We start from the raw sequence: 17678 nt of genomic DNA on the forward strand, positions 1-17678 counted from the left end.
AGGGGAGAGCGTGTCAGAGAAAAATACAGCAGAGCAAGGTAGGGAGGCACATGCAAAACGTGGGCCCTCGGGCAAGAGTTACTGCCCCTTGAAATCCACAAACAACAAACAATCGGTTTGCTAGACTAACCTCCTCCTGTCAACCAAAATTGTCCCTATAACCCTTAGGATCGGATTGTTCATGAAGGCTCTTGAGAAAAGGCAGAAAGCCCCTGTTGTGCAATTTGTCCTTTTTGTACCTTCTCTAAGGCAGCAAAGGGAACAGCACTGACACTGCTTGCGAGCCAGGCAGCTCTGAAGAGGCCCGGACAGGGGAGGCCCCCGCAGCCTCCCCCCTCTCCCGGTCCCTTGCACAGGACAGGTTGCCTCCCTCTTGGGTGCGGGAGACCCCAGCTTTCCACCTGGCTGATTACACCGCCAGCAGGAAGTCCTCCCAATCTCCCCGGCAATCTGCTTACTATGAGCCAGCGATTAACCTCATTAACACCCGTGTTTACCACGGCATCATTAGCAGGCAGTCAGACGGGACTCAACACCCTTAGAAACAGCAACTGTTAGCCTGTTGGGTGCATCCAGCCCGCCGCACCCGGGCACCCGGGCTCGGGGCCCGCAGCAGCAGTTGGGCACCTGGGTCGCGGGCTCGATTCACTGGGAACCGGACGCACATGCAGAGCCCTCCTGCTCGGGTGCCTGGGGGATTATGCTCTCGGGCCAGCCCGCTGAGGATTGCAGTCCAGGCCGTGTAAGCATGCTGGACATTGCTCCAGGAAGAGATTACTGGCGCTTGGGAGCAGGGCAAACGTATTACTTCTAGAAACCTAAGCAGCAGAGCTCTGAATTGGGACAATCAAAATAGCAACTCCCCGTCCCTCGGCTGCCTCCCAGAAACTAATTAATGCTGTGGATGTGGCTTGCTAATTATTTTCAAAATCACCACCAGCCCAGGGAGGTCCCACTGAAGAGACCCATCACCTCCTGGAAGTCTTCCCTGCCTGGAGTAGTGCCCCCCCCACACACACACACACCCTCCTGGGAAGGGTTATTTCATTCAGTCGGCTGGCTGGCGTGATTGAAACTCAGGGCACTTCATGATGAGTCCATTGAGTGGGTCTCAACTCCCCAGGAGCGTCAATTGCAGGAGCATAGGAGTCAAAACTGGTAGACAGCACTACCGAGCCACAGCACTCTCCATGGAGGGGTGGGGGGCAGGTGATGTGGGGGCTCAGAGCCCCAAGGGGAGGGGCATGGGTAGGATTTAAGTAGTCTGTGGATTTGGATGGGAAAAATCTACATATTGATCCCTTCTCACCTTTACTGAAAATTAATATACCCATTGGCTATGAGTGAAGACCCTCAGCCACAGAAGTATAGGCTCTACCTGTGGCTGTCCCCTTAGTAATCACAGATATTTCCATATCTTGTTTCAGGTATTTGAAATATCATTTATACTCATCACTAACTCAAAATGATGGAACTTATTAGACTTACAACAAAATATTTTTATTTAATGTATTTATTATGAAGCACATACACCAATTTATTACAAGTTTAATAATATTTTGATAGCTATATTTTGGTCTCATCGATTTCCTTTATAATCCTGTCTCTTCCATTTTCTTTTTAATTATTTATTCAGTTATTCATGAGAGACAAGGAGAGAGAGAGGCAGAGACACAGGCAGAGGGAGAAGCAGGCTCCATGCAGGGAGCCTGATGCGGGACTTGATTCCGGGACTCCAGGATCATGTCCTGAGCCGAAGGCAGATGCTCAACCGCTGAGCCATCCAGGCGTACCCTGTCTTTTCTATTTGATACATTCATCTAAAACAGTCTGAGAAAGGGTTTGGGATTTTACCAAACTTCCAGAAGTGTTCATGACAAAAATAAAGAATCTTCAAGTTCAGACATACACAAGTGCTTAAATCTTTGCTTATTGATTAATATATAAGCTTTGCGCAGTGGCAGTATTGTAGCCAATGAGGTTTATCCGAGGCACGATTATTGCTAATTGATTAATATATATATTAATATATATATAATGTGTGTGTGTGTATACACACATAAAATTCGTGAATTTCTACACGCGTACATTTGTTTGCCTTTCATGTCAGCAATTGGGACAAAGCCATGGAATTAACATTCAGCTTATTTATGAATTGTTCTCCTTTTTCTGTTTTGAATGTTTCAGGTTCTTATTTTCTATCATTGTCCCTTCTACAAGCAATACCCCTTCCTTTGGCCCGGAAAGAAGATCCCAGCACCCTGGGCCAACACTACAAGCGTGCGCAAACTAATCCTCTTCTTAGAGACCACTCTGAGTGAGCGGGCCCCACGAGGCTCCTTCCATGTCTCTCAAGCCATTCTCACCCCCAGAGTGAAGACCATTGCCCGAGGCCTGGTTGGTGGCCTCAAGAACACTCTGGTTCATAGGTAAGAATTTGCTTCTACCCCACAAGTAAGGTTGTGGGTTTGTTTTTTTTTTTTAAGTTTTGAAGAAACTTGTCTTGATTCTTTTATGAATAAACAGCAGTAAAAATCATAAAGTTTGAAAATTTTAGGTTAACAACAAAACAATAAACCAAAAACTTTATATTTGAAAAAGCTGTGTATTTGAGGTGGTTTGCTTTAAACGTGGCCAAAGGGCCTCTAAATATTTTGTTAAAATATATGGTATACTGTAAATACTCTAAACTTTGATGCTAAGGCAAAGCACTGTAAGCCAACAGCAGTGTGTTTGCTTCTAGCATGTGACCACATCATGTACTTGCCCCACCTTTACAGTTGGCCCAAATACTCATTTAAAAACCATTAAATGGGGGTGCCCGGTGCTACTCCAAGAGCTCAGCCTGTTAAGCATCTGCCTTTGGCTTGGGTCTTGGTCCTGGGTCCTGGGATGGAGCCCTACATCCAGCTCCCTGTTCAGGAGAAAGCCTGCTTCTCCCTCACCCTCTGCTACTCCCCCTTCTTGTTCTCTCTGTCAAATAAATAAAAAAATCTTAAAAAAACAAAAAACATTAAATGAAACAGCTGTGGTAGGTACTAGGGTTGCAGAGGTGGCCTATGAAGGTTTGTCCCTTCCATAGTGACAGTGAGTCCTGAGAAGCAGCTTAGGATGCTACCTAGAGTGCCAGAGCTTCAGATACTTCCTCAGAGCAGAACTGATTCTGACTGTACAATTAGGCAAGAGAAGCTCCAGATATTTTGTATTAGATGATGTTCTTTATCCTGGATACCATAAATGATAGGTGTCATCAAGAAAAAGTATGGTGTGAATATCTGTACATGTACGTGTGTGTGCCTATGGATATGGATAAAGGGAATGTCATACATACATTTGTATAATAGGGCATCCTTCCAGGCCGAGCTGAGGAAGTGAAAATATTTGGGTAACAAGGGGTATTTACAGGACTCACTTCAGTTCCTGAGTTCCAGGTGGTAAGCACCAGTGTTTAGATCGTGAAAGATTCTTCCAAAAATGCATCCCTATTTGCTTCTGAGTTTGGATAGCATCACTCCAGAAAACAGGAGTTCATCTGGCAAGAGTTCAGGCAGCTAGAAGCACCTCAACTTTTGTTTGCTGGAGAAAACCCCTGCTTACATTGGCCGTGAGCAAAACAAGAAACCCTTACTGAAAGGCTCTACTAAGTTTTGACTGAATTACTTGTGCTGAACTTGGAAAAGAGAATGTCATAAACCAATGCCATATCTCTGAAAGATCCAGAACGACAAACGTTTTATATGTTCATGTATCTACACCATTTTCCTCATGCATTTGCTAAATTGGTAGATTAATATCATTCATTCATTCATTCAACAAAGATTGAGTACTTAGGAGGAACTAGGTCTAAAGATACAAGGTAAATGATATAGTGTCTATAGTGTCTGTCCTCAAGGAACTTAAGTTAATCAGGGAAAATAAACATGTAGGGTTTTTTTTTTTTTTTTTTCAATATTTTATTTATTTATTTGACAGAGAGCATGAGCAGGGAGGAGGAGCAGAGGGAAAGGGAGAAACAGGCTCCTCACTGACCAGGAGCCCAACTTGGAACTTGATCCCAGGACCCTGGGGTATCATGACCCAAGTCAAAGGTAGACATTTAACCAACTGAGCCGCCTAGGCATCCCCATGTTCTCTTCTCTTAAATATGTGAATCTCTGCAAAGCGCTGTGAAAATAACAGTATAAAGTCTGTGCAGAGTTGTACTAATAACAGAAAGAAGGTATTTAAAAATCAGGTTAAGTTTTATCTGCATACTGTATTTAGAATATAAATTGCCCTCTAGCAGATGATTTCATTTGATTCTTACATTAAGCCAGCCTCCGGGGCTAGAGCACATTATTGTCCCCATTTCAGATGGGACTCGGTAAGGTTAGTGCCCCAAGGTCCACAGAGCGGGTTAGAGGCAATAACGTGCCGTGACTCTGGCCTTCTGCCTGTTGGGCTGCTGCCCTTCCCACATTCACCACGGACTTGGATATAGCATATTTCATCGCTCTGCTCCTTTCTGCTCCACGGGCCTGTATGTGAATCTGGTCAGATCTTCCTGGTTGGAGCTGGGAGCCCACAAAAATCACAATGCTGCTCACACCTGTAAATTCCTAGAACTTTCTCTGGCTGCCGATGAAGCACAAAGCTCTTCCAGTTAGTGATATGATGGTGGCATGTGCCCAAAGCGAAGGGATCCTAGCATGCCAGAGTGGTTGCCCACTGGTGGCAAGCGGATGTCCCAAGACTGGAAAGACACCTGGGGCTACTAGTCTCCAGAATATTCCAGGGAGGCAGCACGCATTCCTAGGCCCCCTCGTCCACTGAAGGGAGAAACTGAGTCAAGAGCTTGTACGCAAAAACAAGCACGACAACGTGCGGCCGCCGTTGCCTCCGGGCAGTTGCACAAGCATCGGAGATCAGCACTTCTAAGTCCAAGAGGTCTGTCCTAACGAGGGCAGCAGGGGCTGTGAGGCTGGTTCCTGAGCACTGGTTATCAGCTTAACCAAGAGGAGAAAGATCAGGTGGGGGTATTTTCCCACAAATGTAGAGGTGATTCTTTTATCTTTTATTTATTTTTTTTTTCAATAGGAAGTTAACCTAACTCTTAGGTGAAACTTTGGACCTGAGATCTGGTTAGCTTTGGTTTATCACCCTAAAAGGAAGCCATGAAAAATCGAGCCGTAGGTCTGAATTTCTAGGATCGAGTCCCCTAGATTCTTAGAAACCTTGCCCTCCCGCTGAAATTAAATGAGGGCAAGATTTGCCTAAGCTCAAGGACAGAGCAGCCATGGAGCCATAGAAGGGGACACAGACTGACATCAAGCCTGAGACTACAGCCTGACCTGGTGCCTGTTATGGGCTGAATTCAGTTCCCTGGAAATGTGTATGTAGAAGCCCCAGGCCCCCATATCAGAATGTGACCATAGTTGGAGACAGGGTCTTCAAAGAGGTGATTAAGTTAAAATGAGGCCACTAGGGTGGGCCCTAATCCAGTCTGACAGGTGTCCTCATAAGAGGAGGACATTTGGACATACAAAGAGCCTCCAGGGATGTGTGTGCTCAGAGATAAGATGATGTGAGGACACAGCAGGAAGGCGGCCTCCTGCAAGCCAAGGAGAGAAACGTCAGAAGAACCCAGACCTGCCAACCTCTTGATCTCGGGCTCCCCACCTCAGAACTGTGAGAAAATACATTTTTGTTGAAGCCGCTCAGTCTGGCATTTTTCTGTGGCAGCCTTAACACACTAGCATAGTCTCTTAACCACAGGGTGGCCTTGGACGAATTTCCTGAGGTCTCTGAGCTCTCTTTATCGCCGCTCAAAGGGTTAATAATATGAACAAAACCATAGTGTCTTGGTATGACCACACCTACCACAGTGACTGGCACTAAAGAGGCAGGCCATCTCTCTGTAAAACCCAGAAACACAGAGGTCAGCCTTCTTCTCTCAGTGGGCTTCAAAGGCAAGGCAGGTCTCGAATCCATGGCTCTGCTCATGGGACCTGGTGCTTCACGGGCCTGTCGGCAGTACCTGGCTCAGCTCTCTGCCCCCATCTCTCTTTGGTAAAGGCCAAGAGTTAAGAAAATAAAGCGGCTTCTCCTCACAGTTCTACATTTTCCTGTCTTTGTACATAATCCGAGTTATTTGATCCCTGCCTTGAGGAAGGTTGATACATGCAACCCGAAGCTGACATAGAGCTCTTTGTCACCGGAGACCGCAGGTGGATGCCTTTCCCACATTTCTCCTCTCAGGCTCCAGGGATCCCCTGTTGTTTGGCTCTGGCTGGAGTCACCTGGAGTCGCCACCAGCCTTGAATTCTCATTTCCCCATGATGACCAGAAGATGGCGCCGCCATTTCATACCTAAACACTAACCAGCGGATTTGTTGTTGGTTTTTTGGGTTTTTTAAGCTCTACACCCAATGTGGGGCTTGAACTTGCCACCCTGAGATCAAGAGTCTCATGCTCTACTGACAGAGCCAGCCAGGCACCCCTGACGAGTGGACTTTAAAAAGAAGTCATGGGACACCTACGTGGCAAAGGCAGTTGAGCATCTGACTCTTGGTTTCACCCCTCAGGGGGTGATCGCAGGGTAGTGGGATGGAGCCTAAGTTGGGTTCTATGCTCAGCTCAGAGTCAGCTTGGGATTCTCTCTGCCCCTCAGCCTCTGTCTCTGTGTGTGTGTTGTGTGTGTATCTCTCTCTCTAAAATAAATAAATAAATCTTGAAAAAATAAAAAATAAAAAGGAGTCCTGAATGGATCAGGTTCAGGACTACAGTGGCCTTCCTATGGGCCACTGTGTATTCCAGGTCTCTTTCGCCAAGGGAAGACGCTATTTGTGGTGTTCCGTTGCTAGCCTTCAGATTATCTCTAGCCTACACTCTACCATGTGTGATTCCTTCTCTGGTGCCAAACACTCATAGTGCTTACTATGTCCCAGGCAAAATTCTTCCTCTTTTTTTTTTTTTTAAGATTTTATTTATTTACTTGAGAGAGGGAGCATAAAAGTGAGAGAGAGAGCATGCATGAGGTGGGGAATGGGGCAGAGGGAGAACGAGAAGCAGACTCCCCACTGAACAGGAGCCGGATGCGGGGCTCGATCTCAGGACCCTGAGATCATAACCTGAGCAGAAGGCAGACGCTTAACCCGCTGAGCCACCCAGGTGCCACCCCAGGCAAAGTTTTAAGCACTTCTCATATATTACCTTATTTAATTCCCCCCCAAATCCATACAAGATAAGTAATAGTAGTATCCCCATTTTACAGGGGGAGAGACTGAGTAATGAAGAAACTGAATAAGGTCAAATTAAGGTTATTAAGTCTTCAGGAGACCCAGTTAAAAATGGACTTACTCCTGTGATGGCGTTTTTTAATTTATTTTATTTTTTTTAAAGATTTTTTATTTATTTATTCATGAGAGACAGAGAGAGAGAGAGAGAGAGAGGCAGAGACACAGGCAGAGGGAGAAGCAGGCTCCACACAGGGAGCCCGATGCGGGACTCGGTCCCGGGTCTCCAGGATCAGGCCCTGGGCTGAAGGTGGCGCTAAACTGCTGAGCCACCCGGGCTGCCCTCCTTGACTGTCATCTTCTCCTTCCAAGCTGCCCTCCCTTGAGCATACATCCTGACCTCCCAGTCTTCTCCTAGATGACCCTGTCTGGGCCTTGCTAGCATTTCACCTTCCTCACTCTTTTCCTCTTCCATGACAATGATGATCAGTCCCAGGTCACTTCCCTCACTCAGTGGACCCACTGACCATGGGCTAAAATACATCTCATAAATCAATTTGCATTTAAAAAATAATTTATTTATTCATAAGAGACACAGAGAGAAAGGCAGAGACACAGGCAGAGGAGAAGCAGGATCCCTGTGGGGAGCCCCATGCAGGACTCCATCCCAGGACCCCAGGATCACGGCCCGAGCCAAAGGCAGATGCTCAACCACTGAGCCACCCCGGTACCCCTCAATTTACATTTTTATGTTAGTAAGCTAAGTAGAATTTAAAAAACCACCACCGGACAGCCCAGGTAGCTCAGCGGTTTAGCGCCGCCTTCAGCCCAGGGCCTGACCCTGGAGACGCGGGATCGAGTCCCGCATCGGGCTCCTTGCGTGGAGCCTGCTTCTCCCTCTGCCTGTGTCTCTGCCTCTCTCTGTCTGTGTGTCTCTCATGAATAAATAAATAAAATCTTAAAAGAAAGAAAGAAAATTAAGGAGAACGTCACCAGAGGAAGAGAAGGGGGCCCGTTAAGGTAAAAGTATTTTTAATTTTGGCCTAGAGCAAATCCTTCCAAAAAATTTTCCCATCCGTTAACCAAAATGTAAGCCATGGGTTGTATCTTCCTTAAAGTCTCCTCAGCTTATCAAGTATGTAGTGAGCTGTTTTTACCATGATGCCAAACTATGCAGGATACTTCACTATGCCTTCCTCTCTACCCTCCATGGTATTTACATTTGCTGCTAATACAGAAGGCATCACATTAAATTGCTGTCATTTGTTAACATCACCAAATTGTGAGCTGCCTTGGGCAAAACATTCTGGCTATCAAATAGAAAATTCTCGAATTATAAGATGTGACCAACGGACTGTTTGTGAGGCCACTGAGTAAGCATTAAGAAGCCACATATACTTCTGGAATAACTGGGTATCCCTATGGGAGAAGTGAACCCTGACCCCTACTTCATACCATATATAAAAATTAGCTTGAGATGAATCTTGGGCCAAACAGGAAAGCTAAAGCTTACAGAAGAAAACAGGAAAATATTTTTGTGACCTGGGACCAAACTGGGTTTCCTAGATAAGTGACAGAAATTATAAAAGAAAAAAAATGGTAAGTTAGACTCCATCAAAATTAAGGAATTGAGCTCTCAAAATTATGCCTTTAAGAAAATGAGTAGACGGGATCCCTGGGTGGCGCAGCGGTTTGGCGCCTGCCTTTGGCCCAGGGCGCGATCCTGGAGACCCGGGATCGAATCCCACGTCGGGCTCCCGGTGCATGGGGCCTGCTTCTCCCTCTGCCTATGCCTCTGCCTCTCTCTCTCTCTCTCTGTGACTATCATAAATAAAAATTTTTTAAAAATTAAATTAAATTTTTAAAAAATGAGTAAACAAGTTGTAGGCAAGGATAAAACATCAAAAAGCACATCTGAGAAAAGACTAGTATCTAGAATATATAAATAACTTCTACAACTCAACAATTAAAAAGAAAAAAAAAAGAATGACTAAAATAATTGAGCAGGTACTTCCCAAAGGGGACGAGAAATGGTCAATAGTCATATCTTTGCATACCTGCTGGTATAGCTAAAAATAAAAAGGTGAATCGTGCCAAATTTTGGGAAGGCTCTTAAGTAACCAGGACTCTCGTACTTTTTTGGGAATATATAATGGAACAAGCCCTTTGGGAAAAGATCTGGAAGTTTCTTATAAAACTAAATGTAAATCTATGGTATAATAAAGCAATTTTAGTCCTTGGTATTTTTCCAAAAGAAATGAAAATAAATCTCCACAAAAAGACTTTGGTAAGAATGCCCATAACAGTTTTATCCATAATATCCAAAACTTAGTAACATCTCATTTATTCCTGGGGGATTCCTAAGAGAAGTGGATAAACAAACTGTAGCATATTCACGCGGTGGACTAGTGCAGTGATTAAAACGAAGAACACGCTACTGATGTATGCAACGACATGGGTGGATTCCGAAACCGTATTGCTCAGTGAAAGAAACTCACACAAAGGAATACACATTGCATGAATTTACATGAAGTTCTAGAACAGGCAAATTTAATCAATGGTAGAAAAAAAATTAGGATAATTGTTGCCCCCGGGGGGATGCGGGCAGGGATTGATGAGGGAGGTGCACGCAGGAACCTTCTAGGGTGCTGGTAACGTTCTGTACCTTGACATGGGTTTGCGTCACATGTATACACTTGTCACAAGTCAACTAGAAACACTTAAGATTTCCCCATTTTACCGGATGCAAGTTTATGTCAAAAGAAAAATTTAAACAGTATTGAGTCTTTGTTAATGATATGCGTACTGAGGTATTTGGGGCACGTGTACGGGTGTTTGCAGTTGAAATTTATCAAAAATATAAGATGTTTTGATGGAAGGATAGAGTGACGGGTTGATGGGCAGATATGTGGCAAGCAAGTACTGTAAAATATTCGCGGTAGAAGCTAGGTGGTGGATGCACTTACTGTAAATTTCTTTCAGGGTTACAGTGTGTTTGAAAATGTTTATGATTAAAAAAAAAAAAAAGAACCTACCAATAATTAGGCTCTTGACCTTAGTCTTTCAAGGTCCTACTGACATGGTTATCTCTTTGGTGCTTGAGACAAATCATCTCTTTCAGCGCAGACACCCTGGGAGTACAGTTCTCTATTGGAGTAGACATCACTTCATCCCTGAAAGAGACAGTCATATCTTTATGACTTAAAGATCGCTTAACAGATGAACCGCTGGGGGCTTGTGCTTTCATTGACATACTTTTGTCACATTAATGGAAATGTCTTTCTTCCATTTCTGGAAGAGTTCTTTTAAACTCTACTCTCTGTTCTCCCTTCTGTGTAGGAATCTTCCTGCCATCCTGGACTGGGTGAAAACTCAGAAGCCCGGAGCCATGGGAGTCAACATCATCACTTCTGACTTTGTGGACCTGGTGGACTTTGCCACAACTGTCATTGAATTGAATGACCTCCTACAGGAGGATAGAGCTTTGGCTAAATGCTGATTTGATTTTTGATTTAATGTTGACTTTGTTGATCTCGGCCAGAGTTCTGAAGGGTTTCCTATTAGGATGGCCCTGGGCAGTGATGGGAAAGTAGGAGGAGGAGGGCATTTTACCCTCTTCATAGGGCTATTTGGATAACATACAGAGCTTTTAATTGCATTTTTCCCAAAGGAGACTTTTAAAAAAACTTTGAAGTCCAAGGGAAGAAGCATGTTTCATGTGATCAAAGTCAGGGTCTTCCCAGTGGCTCATGATGTTGAATGTAATAGGGAATTGGGGTCTCCAGGTTCCATTGAGTGTCTCCTACTTGGCCCAGTTTCCTGCTGTCTTCCAGGACAAATGTTGTGTTTGAGCCAGTGAGAAGACTGAACCCGAAAAGGCATTTTAGTCAAAAGAATGGCTCATTGCAGGTGTGGAAGGCCCTGTGGGGTGGCTCTAACATCAGCCTAGGGCTTTGAGGGAGAAAAGGGCCAAGCACCGGTTCTCTCTGGCATGTTGAATGTCACCACTTCTTCCCTTAGAGAGTAAGACTTATTTATCACCAGGCTATTCCAGCCGCAAGCTGTCCTCGCATAGCTTGTGCTTGGGAACTGGTCACCTTCATTCTTTAGATAAACAGTGTATATCGCCTTTGGTATCAGAAATGTGTGTCCCAGTCTTAAAACACTGATTCCTTTCTATTTCTATTGGCCCCTTCTGAAAAGTGAAAGGAGCAGTGGTGGGAGATCCTTTCAGTGTGGGACCCAGCAGGAGATAGACACGCATGTTTGTTGCATGCCACATTTCTTTGGTTTAATCTTATAACTTTTCCCAAAATGGCTGCCAGGTAAACTCCTGCCTCATTCTGGCAAAGTCCTCTTTGGAATGGGATCTTCAAGCCAGGTCTTGGAATGGCATTTCGTTGCTATCTGCCTAGGACTCTGGTCTGTGCTGTGACACGTAACGCTGACGGAAGGCATCTGGTCTATGGCACCGGGGAGGCAGACACAGTATGTGTGGGGAAGTGCAATGGATTTAAGGAGGAAGCCCCAAGTGAGTTTGGAGCTGTTCTGTAACTCCTTGAAAACAAGACTACCTCGGGACATTCAGGATGACTCGTGTGTCATCAGGGGAGAGATACCCAGTGTTGGAAAATTTCCAGCTTGTGTCTTGATTGTTCTACTTTCTGCAGGTTGTTTTGAGCCTGCTAATCACCACTGCAGGAGGGCTCTGAAACTCAAGAGGGGATTCTTTTTTTTTTTTCAATTGATAAGAGGTACTGATCTACAAAGAGCCCTCTTGTGTTTTTATTTATTTATTTATTTATTTATTTATTTATTTATTTATTTATTTATTTCTCTATTTATGCATTTATTTATTTATAGATTAAGTATCTTCAGTGCTTCTTACCTCGAGAGCACTCACAAAGGAGCTTCCTGAACTTTGTTCACCTAGGCCTGATGCTGCCCATGCCTTTCAGGACTGTGAGTGACCTCTGACCCGGCCGCAGTTGTTCCCAGCTCCCCAGTCGTGGTGGGACAAGGAGCCCGTGTGGGTGTGGTCCAGACCTGAGCACCCCCTACCGGGCCACGCACCTGCAGCAGAGGATGCTACAGATCATGAAGAACTCTTGAGGAAGACTCTCCAGCAGGAGGTCACAAAGGAGGGAGCCGGAGAGAAAACTGGGCATGGGAGTGTATATGCAAGGGTGCTCCTCAGAACTTTCCGAGGATCCCTAAGGAGATGTCCGCATCTGGATTCTTCAGGAAGAAAGATAACCATGGAATCCTTGATGGATGTGTGTGCGCACGAGGATCGTTGGGCCAGCCCCCTGCGGCTTGCCATTTCTACTCCGCCATTCTCATGGCTGGGTCTTCCAAGTCGCCTGCAGAGGGGGGCACCTGGGGTGAGCTCCAGGCGCATGCCCCAGCCTTGGTCTTCCAGCCTCCACTGGAGGTCAAGTCAGTTCAGCCCTGACCTGTAGTGTCCGCAGCTGGGGGGGAAGACACAACGCAAATGCCTCTGGGAAAATCTGGTTTCATGTTTCCTGCTCCTGCATTTGAACCCCTTCTCCCAAAGGTTTCTGGGATTGTCTTGTCAATTTCTGAGGGCCTTCTCTGGGAAGGAGTAAGAAAGGAAATGCCCTCGCTTTCTCAATTGTTCTTCAATTCTGCTATTAAACCCCAGTGGCAAGCTCTGAAATCCCTGGCCTACCCTCAGGGATTTCTTTGTGTCCTTACTGTTTCATTTGGTCTTATTTTTAACTCTCTTGGTCAATTGCTAGGGACTAGATCATTGCCCCTTTTAACCCTTTGTTACTTGGCAAAGAGATCAGGAGGCAAGAGGAGAATTACTCTGCTCTGTTTTATTTGAGCCTCAGCTTTGCCCAGGTGCTTGGTGCTATGAGGCCAGGTGTGTCGGCAGGTATCTCCACAGGATGCCAGTGACACCCAAGGGCTGCTGACTGTTCAGTGAAATGTTTACTTGATTTTTTTTCCTTTAGTTTTAAAAGATATAATTGCACTTCACTTGGGTTGTAACGTGTAAGTGCACCTCAGTGTTTGCCTGGTAAGACGTAGTCATCGAGCGTTACACAGAAGCACAGAAAATGATCCCAAGGTCATGTGTGTGGAGTCCTGCTGCATGTGGCAAGTGCAGGTGCTCACTCCCTCATAGTGCTCTGAGTTGTCATAGTGCTCTGGTTGCATTCTGAAATTCTGCACAGGATTTCTGGGAGACCGGAGGAGAAGCATTTGCCGTTCACTCTCGATAAACACCCTTGAATTGGCAGATTCTCTGCTCCAAGGAAAAGTTGTTTGACATATCACAAAGGATTTGTGCATTCTGCTCTTGGACCTAAGGCCAAGCAGGCGACTCCGTGATAGGACAGAGGGAGTAGGTCTGTGACTAATTCTGCAACCGCCAACAATAATAATGGTTGACCCAACCACATCATTTATTCTCATAAGATCCAACAAGGTTATCGTGCTTCCTCAGAATTCACTTCAAGATCAACTAAAAAGCTACTTGACTGAGCCAAAGAAGGCTTTAGTTTCGGAGGATTTGGGGCCACAGTTATTCTGAAATGTAAGCTGAGTTTTTCATGAACTCTCTGGACCATTTGCCACATTTCCATGGCTTTGTGGCAAAGAGGACAATCACAGGCTTCAGTTAGATTAGAGCAGTGTTTAAAAGGCTTGGACTTGGAGCCTATTAGAGGTACCACTGTGGTTTCACGGGCACAGAAGAGAGTCTTAGGGTTGGGGAGAAAAGTCAAGATAGAATTGATGGAAGGGAATGATAAGTTATTGAGGATTGAATTTTAAGTTAATGGCAGACCTAAGAGGGTCATGCCAAAAAAATACATGTATGCTGTAGGAGATTCTCCAATAATTAAGTTATTTTTCCTTAGCACCGAGTCCACAACCCCTGAATTCTTGGGAATAGTTAAGCCACAGTACAAACCCAGGATTTTTATATAAACTCAAAGAAAAGCACAAGATCTGAGCCCAGGTCATGCTCAATCTTAAGAATCCTAGTTCTTCTTTCATGACCTCACATTCACATCACAAAGTTTGATCCTGTTCAAGAAGACAACGTGGTGGAGCATTCTGGAATAAAATGCAGTTTTGTGGTGGGTCAGGATTTCGTTTCTGTTTTTTTCTAAATCCTGCCATACGAAAGGGCTCCCCAAAGAGACATTATTACAGCCTGGCAAGAAAGCTTAGTGCTTTCTAAAGGTAGAGAAGCAGAAGAAGTTACAACTGAAACGAAATGGTTTCTTTTCATGGAAGACCTAGGACTACTAAACAAGTTCAGGCCATCTTACTGAATGAGTCCATGCCCCAGTTGAAGTTTCTGTGATGTTCTTTATTGGCTGACTGCAATTTTTTACTCTAAGTCCTGGGAAATGGAACAGGCTAACAAGCAGGGCACTGCCACGAGTGTTCTCCCGGCTGAGCAACTAAGTGACCCTAGGCTAAGTCTGCCTTGGTTCCTTAATCTGGAATAAAGATGCCGTCTGCCACTTTAGTGCTGTTCTGCAAACCTTGGTTGACTAGCTCCCCAAAATATCAGGCCCCTTATGATTAAATTAAATGCCTTATACTCAGGGGGGGGTGCCCGGTTGTGGTAATTCTTCCTTGTGTGGCATGGGAAAAGAAATGCTATTTGGGTTCATTTCTCAAAAGTGTGGTGTAGGATCACAGAACTAGTGCAACGCCAGCGCCTTTAGTAATCCATATAATGAGATGAGTGGAGCTGCATGAAATCTGCTGCTGCACACTTGAGCTCCTGAGAGGTGGGCTTTCCCAAGTGCATGCTGAGGTCTTATTATGCCAAAAGGCAATGAACAGAAATTGGTAACATCAGATGTCCGTACTGACAGGAAGTTTTTTTTGTATGGCAAAGAACATGGTTGTCCCTCTAAACTCTACTAACTTTTCAGTACTCCTTGGCCCTCTGCCTCAGACTGCTTCCTAGTATTTGCCATCATAACTTTGTCACTCGCAGATATTACCTAGGGATACACAGCAATGAACTGATTAGGTGGTAAGTGATTTAGCTGGAAATTAATTCCAAATGAAAACAAACAGCTCTTTCCTACCCCAGGAGACATACTATCTCCTTCCTTCTGGCTTCCCCAGCTTCCTACTAGACATGGTGACACTAAAGCTACTATCTCACTGTGTTGGCCCTTAACCTAGAAGAATATGGTACAAAATACTATTGATGTTGTTGAAATAGCACAGTCTTAAACACTGTAAAAAGATTCTAAGATAACCCTTTTGATCCTGCAGTGGATATAGCATTGTAGTCTTTCCTCCAAAAAAAAAAAAAAAAAAAAAACACCTTACTCTTAGGAGTGTTCAGCCTCCTTTCTAAACCACATAGTTTGGATACAGTTTTTTTTCTCTTCCCGGGGAACTCAATCCCACAGTCTATTGAGATAACCTCATCGATAGTCTAGGGGCATTTCCATCTCATTCCTTCTGATCTCCTCAGAAGACCACTTCCTCCTCTCATCTCCTGTCTGTCCTTTATCATCTGCCGATCACTATTCATAACAGAATGTTGGCAAAACTTACACGGAAAGGCACACACACTCAATGATGCCCAAATGCACTCTTATCACAGGTGATTGCTCCTCCTCGTTCCCCAGTGTATAATTCTGACACACACACCCCCCCCACACACACACACACAGAATCTGACTGGACCCAGAACCTGAGGCCAGTACTTCATTCAAAATGGCAAGAGCTTGCTCACCAGCTTGGAGCCCAACAAGAAGCACAGCACTTTGAAGTCAAACAGGCCTTCGGTCGCGTTGTATATTTGCAGTTTTACCTTTGTTATTAGTCTATAGCACTAATAACACTTGAGTCATGAATCTATAGTATCAATATGATAAATCTTAGGACATATTCTAGACGCAGTGGTACCTTGCTGCTATTATACTTACTAATTTATACCCCCAAATTAAGTATCACATGCAGATTGTGTATGCATTGTTTGTACTGTATATATGCCAACTGTAATACTTAACCTCGCTGAAAAGCACTTAGAAAATACAGAGATTGTAATAGTCAGAACATGTCTTGGTCAATTCAGATGATAGGTCAATCTGATAAATACGCTCTTAGATACTATGTTTGTCCTCTATGCTTGTTTTATACTACAGTGCATGCTGTTTGCTAAGTGAAGTAAAAATAATAATAATAAATTGTACCAAATTTAAGGTTAGAGTTAAAATTTTACATACATGCTGCTTGGTACTCTGAGATGTATTTTGTGGCTTAATTATCTTATTCACACACATTTCACTTGGCTTTTTCCCTCCTAGGAAATAATTGTTCAAAAATATTTCTCCTTGTAAACTGGATCAAACTGCTTAATTCAACTGAAAACATTGTAAAGCCAGATTACCTCATTTTAACTGTGAAAAAAAAATCTAATAGATATGATGACAGTATGTCTTTTCTTGTATTTTAGTTGAACTACCTAAATAGGCTTAACCCTAATAATAAATATAAAATGTCAGTGGGCACTTTTCCTTGTTTCTATAAGCGTTTTATTCTTGGCCCACTTCTAATATTGTTTCAAGGCTATAGACCCGGCATCAGTAGGGTATCTTATCATATGATAGTGGATGAAGGCATATCGGAATTGGCTGCACATGCCCGTGGTCCCCAGGATGAGCAGGAAATGTGTGCACAGCCTCGTCACCTTTGCTTTTCCAAGCTTTATCCCCAGCACTTCAGCTGTTTGTTGTAGGCTTGGGCCAGGTCCTGCGGGCCCCCATCCTCACCCGACCACTGTCTCCAGCCCGCGTTACTCTGAGTGACTACCACATGCCCGGAGATAGAACAATGCAGAGATTACATGTTTGTGCACACACAGAGTAAATAAGAGTGGGCGTCCAGGCTCTGTTGGCAACAAAGATTCCACGCTTTTCCTTGTTCTTTCCTAATTCTTTTTGGTAGGATACCTGAGCCTACTTAATTTCAGTGAATTTCGCTTTTTGCCCTATGCCTTGCAAAAAGAATGGGTTGAGGTGAAACTCCTGTGTATGAATTTAGCAGAGATGAAATTAATTCCATTAATTCCATTCATTTCATATAGTTGAATGTTACCACAGCTAATTAGGGATAATCACATTCTGTTCAAGTTAAGTAGCAATTGAAGAACAAGGTCATAGATTTTTCACCTGTATTTTTAGTTAGTCTTTAGTAAATCCACCATCCTGTCTTCTGGTTGGCTTTTATAAACACCACATTCAGTCATTCCCATTTGTTTTGTTTTTTTAAGATTTTATTTATTTATTCATGAGAGAGAGAGAGAGAAAGGCAGAGACATAGAGAAACAGGCCCCCCTTGCAGGGAGCCCAATGTGGGACTCAATCCCGGGGCCCCAGGATGATGCCCTGAGCTGAAGGCAGACGCTCAACTACTGAGCCACCCAGGCGTCCCCCCATTGGGTTTTCATAA

At 44.3% G+C, this 17678-nt stretch overlaps 1 protein-coding gene and 1 non-coding gene across 2 annotated transcripts in view; both read left to right on the top strand.

Annotated features, from left to right (window-relative positions):
* PLCXD2 (phosphatidylinositol specific phospholipase C X domain containing 2) overlaps nucleotides 1-16743 on the top strand; it is a 48460-nt gene extending 31717 nt beyond the window's left edge. Inside the window, exons 3-5 of the mRNA XM_072722680.1 lie at nucleotides 2188-2429; nucleotides 10554-11702; nucleotides 12078-16743. Of these exons, the coding sequence (XP_072578781.1) occupies nucleotides 2188-2429; nucleotides 10554-10713 (402 nt within the window). The 3' untranslated portion in view covers nucleotides 10714-11702; nucleotides 12078-16743. The remainder of the gene's footprint in view (nucleotides 1-2187; nucleotides 2430-10553; nucleotides 11703-12077) is intronic.
* Nucleotides 1947-2087, top strand: LOC112913811 (U4 spliceosomal RNA). Its single transcript, XR_011997674.1, has one exon. It is a non-coding gene; the product is annotated as a U4 spliceosomal RNA (small nuclear RNA).
* Nucleotides 16744-17678: the final 935 nt, after the last annotated feature.

Source organism: Vulpes vulpes, chromosome 1 (genome assembly GCF_048418805.1).
Source record: "Vulpes vulpes isolate BD-2025 chromosome 1, VulVul3, whole genome shotgun sequence".
NCBI classification, from domain to species: domain Eukaryota; kingdom Metazoa; phylum Chordata; class Mammalia; order Carnivora; family Canidae; genus Vulpes; species Vulpes vulpes.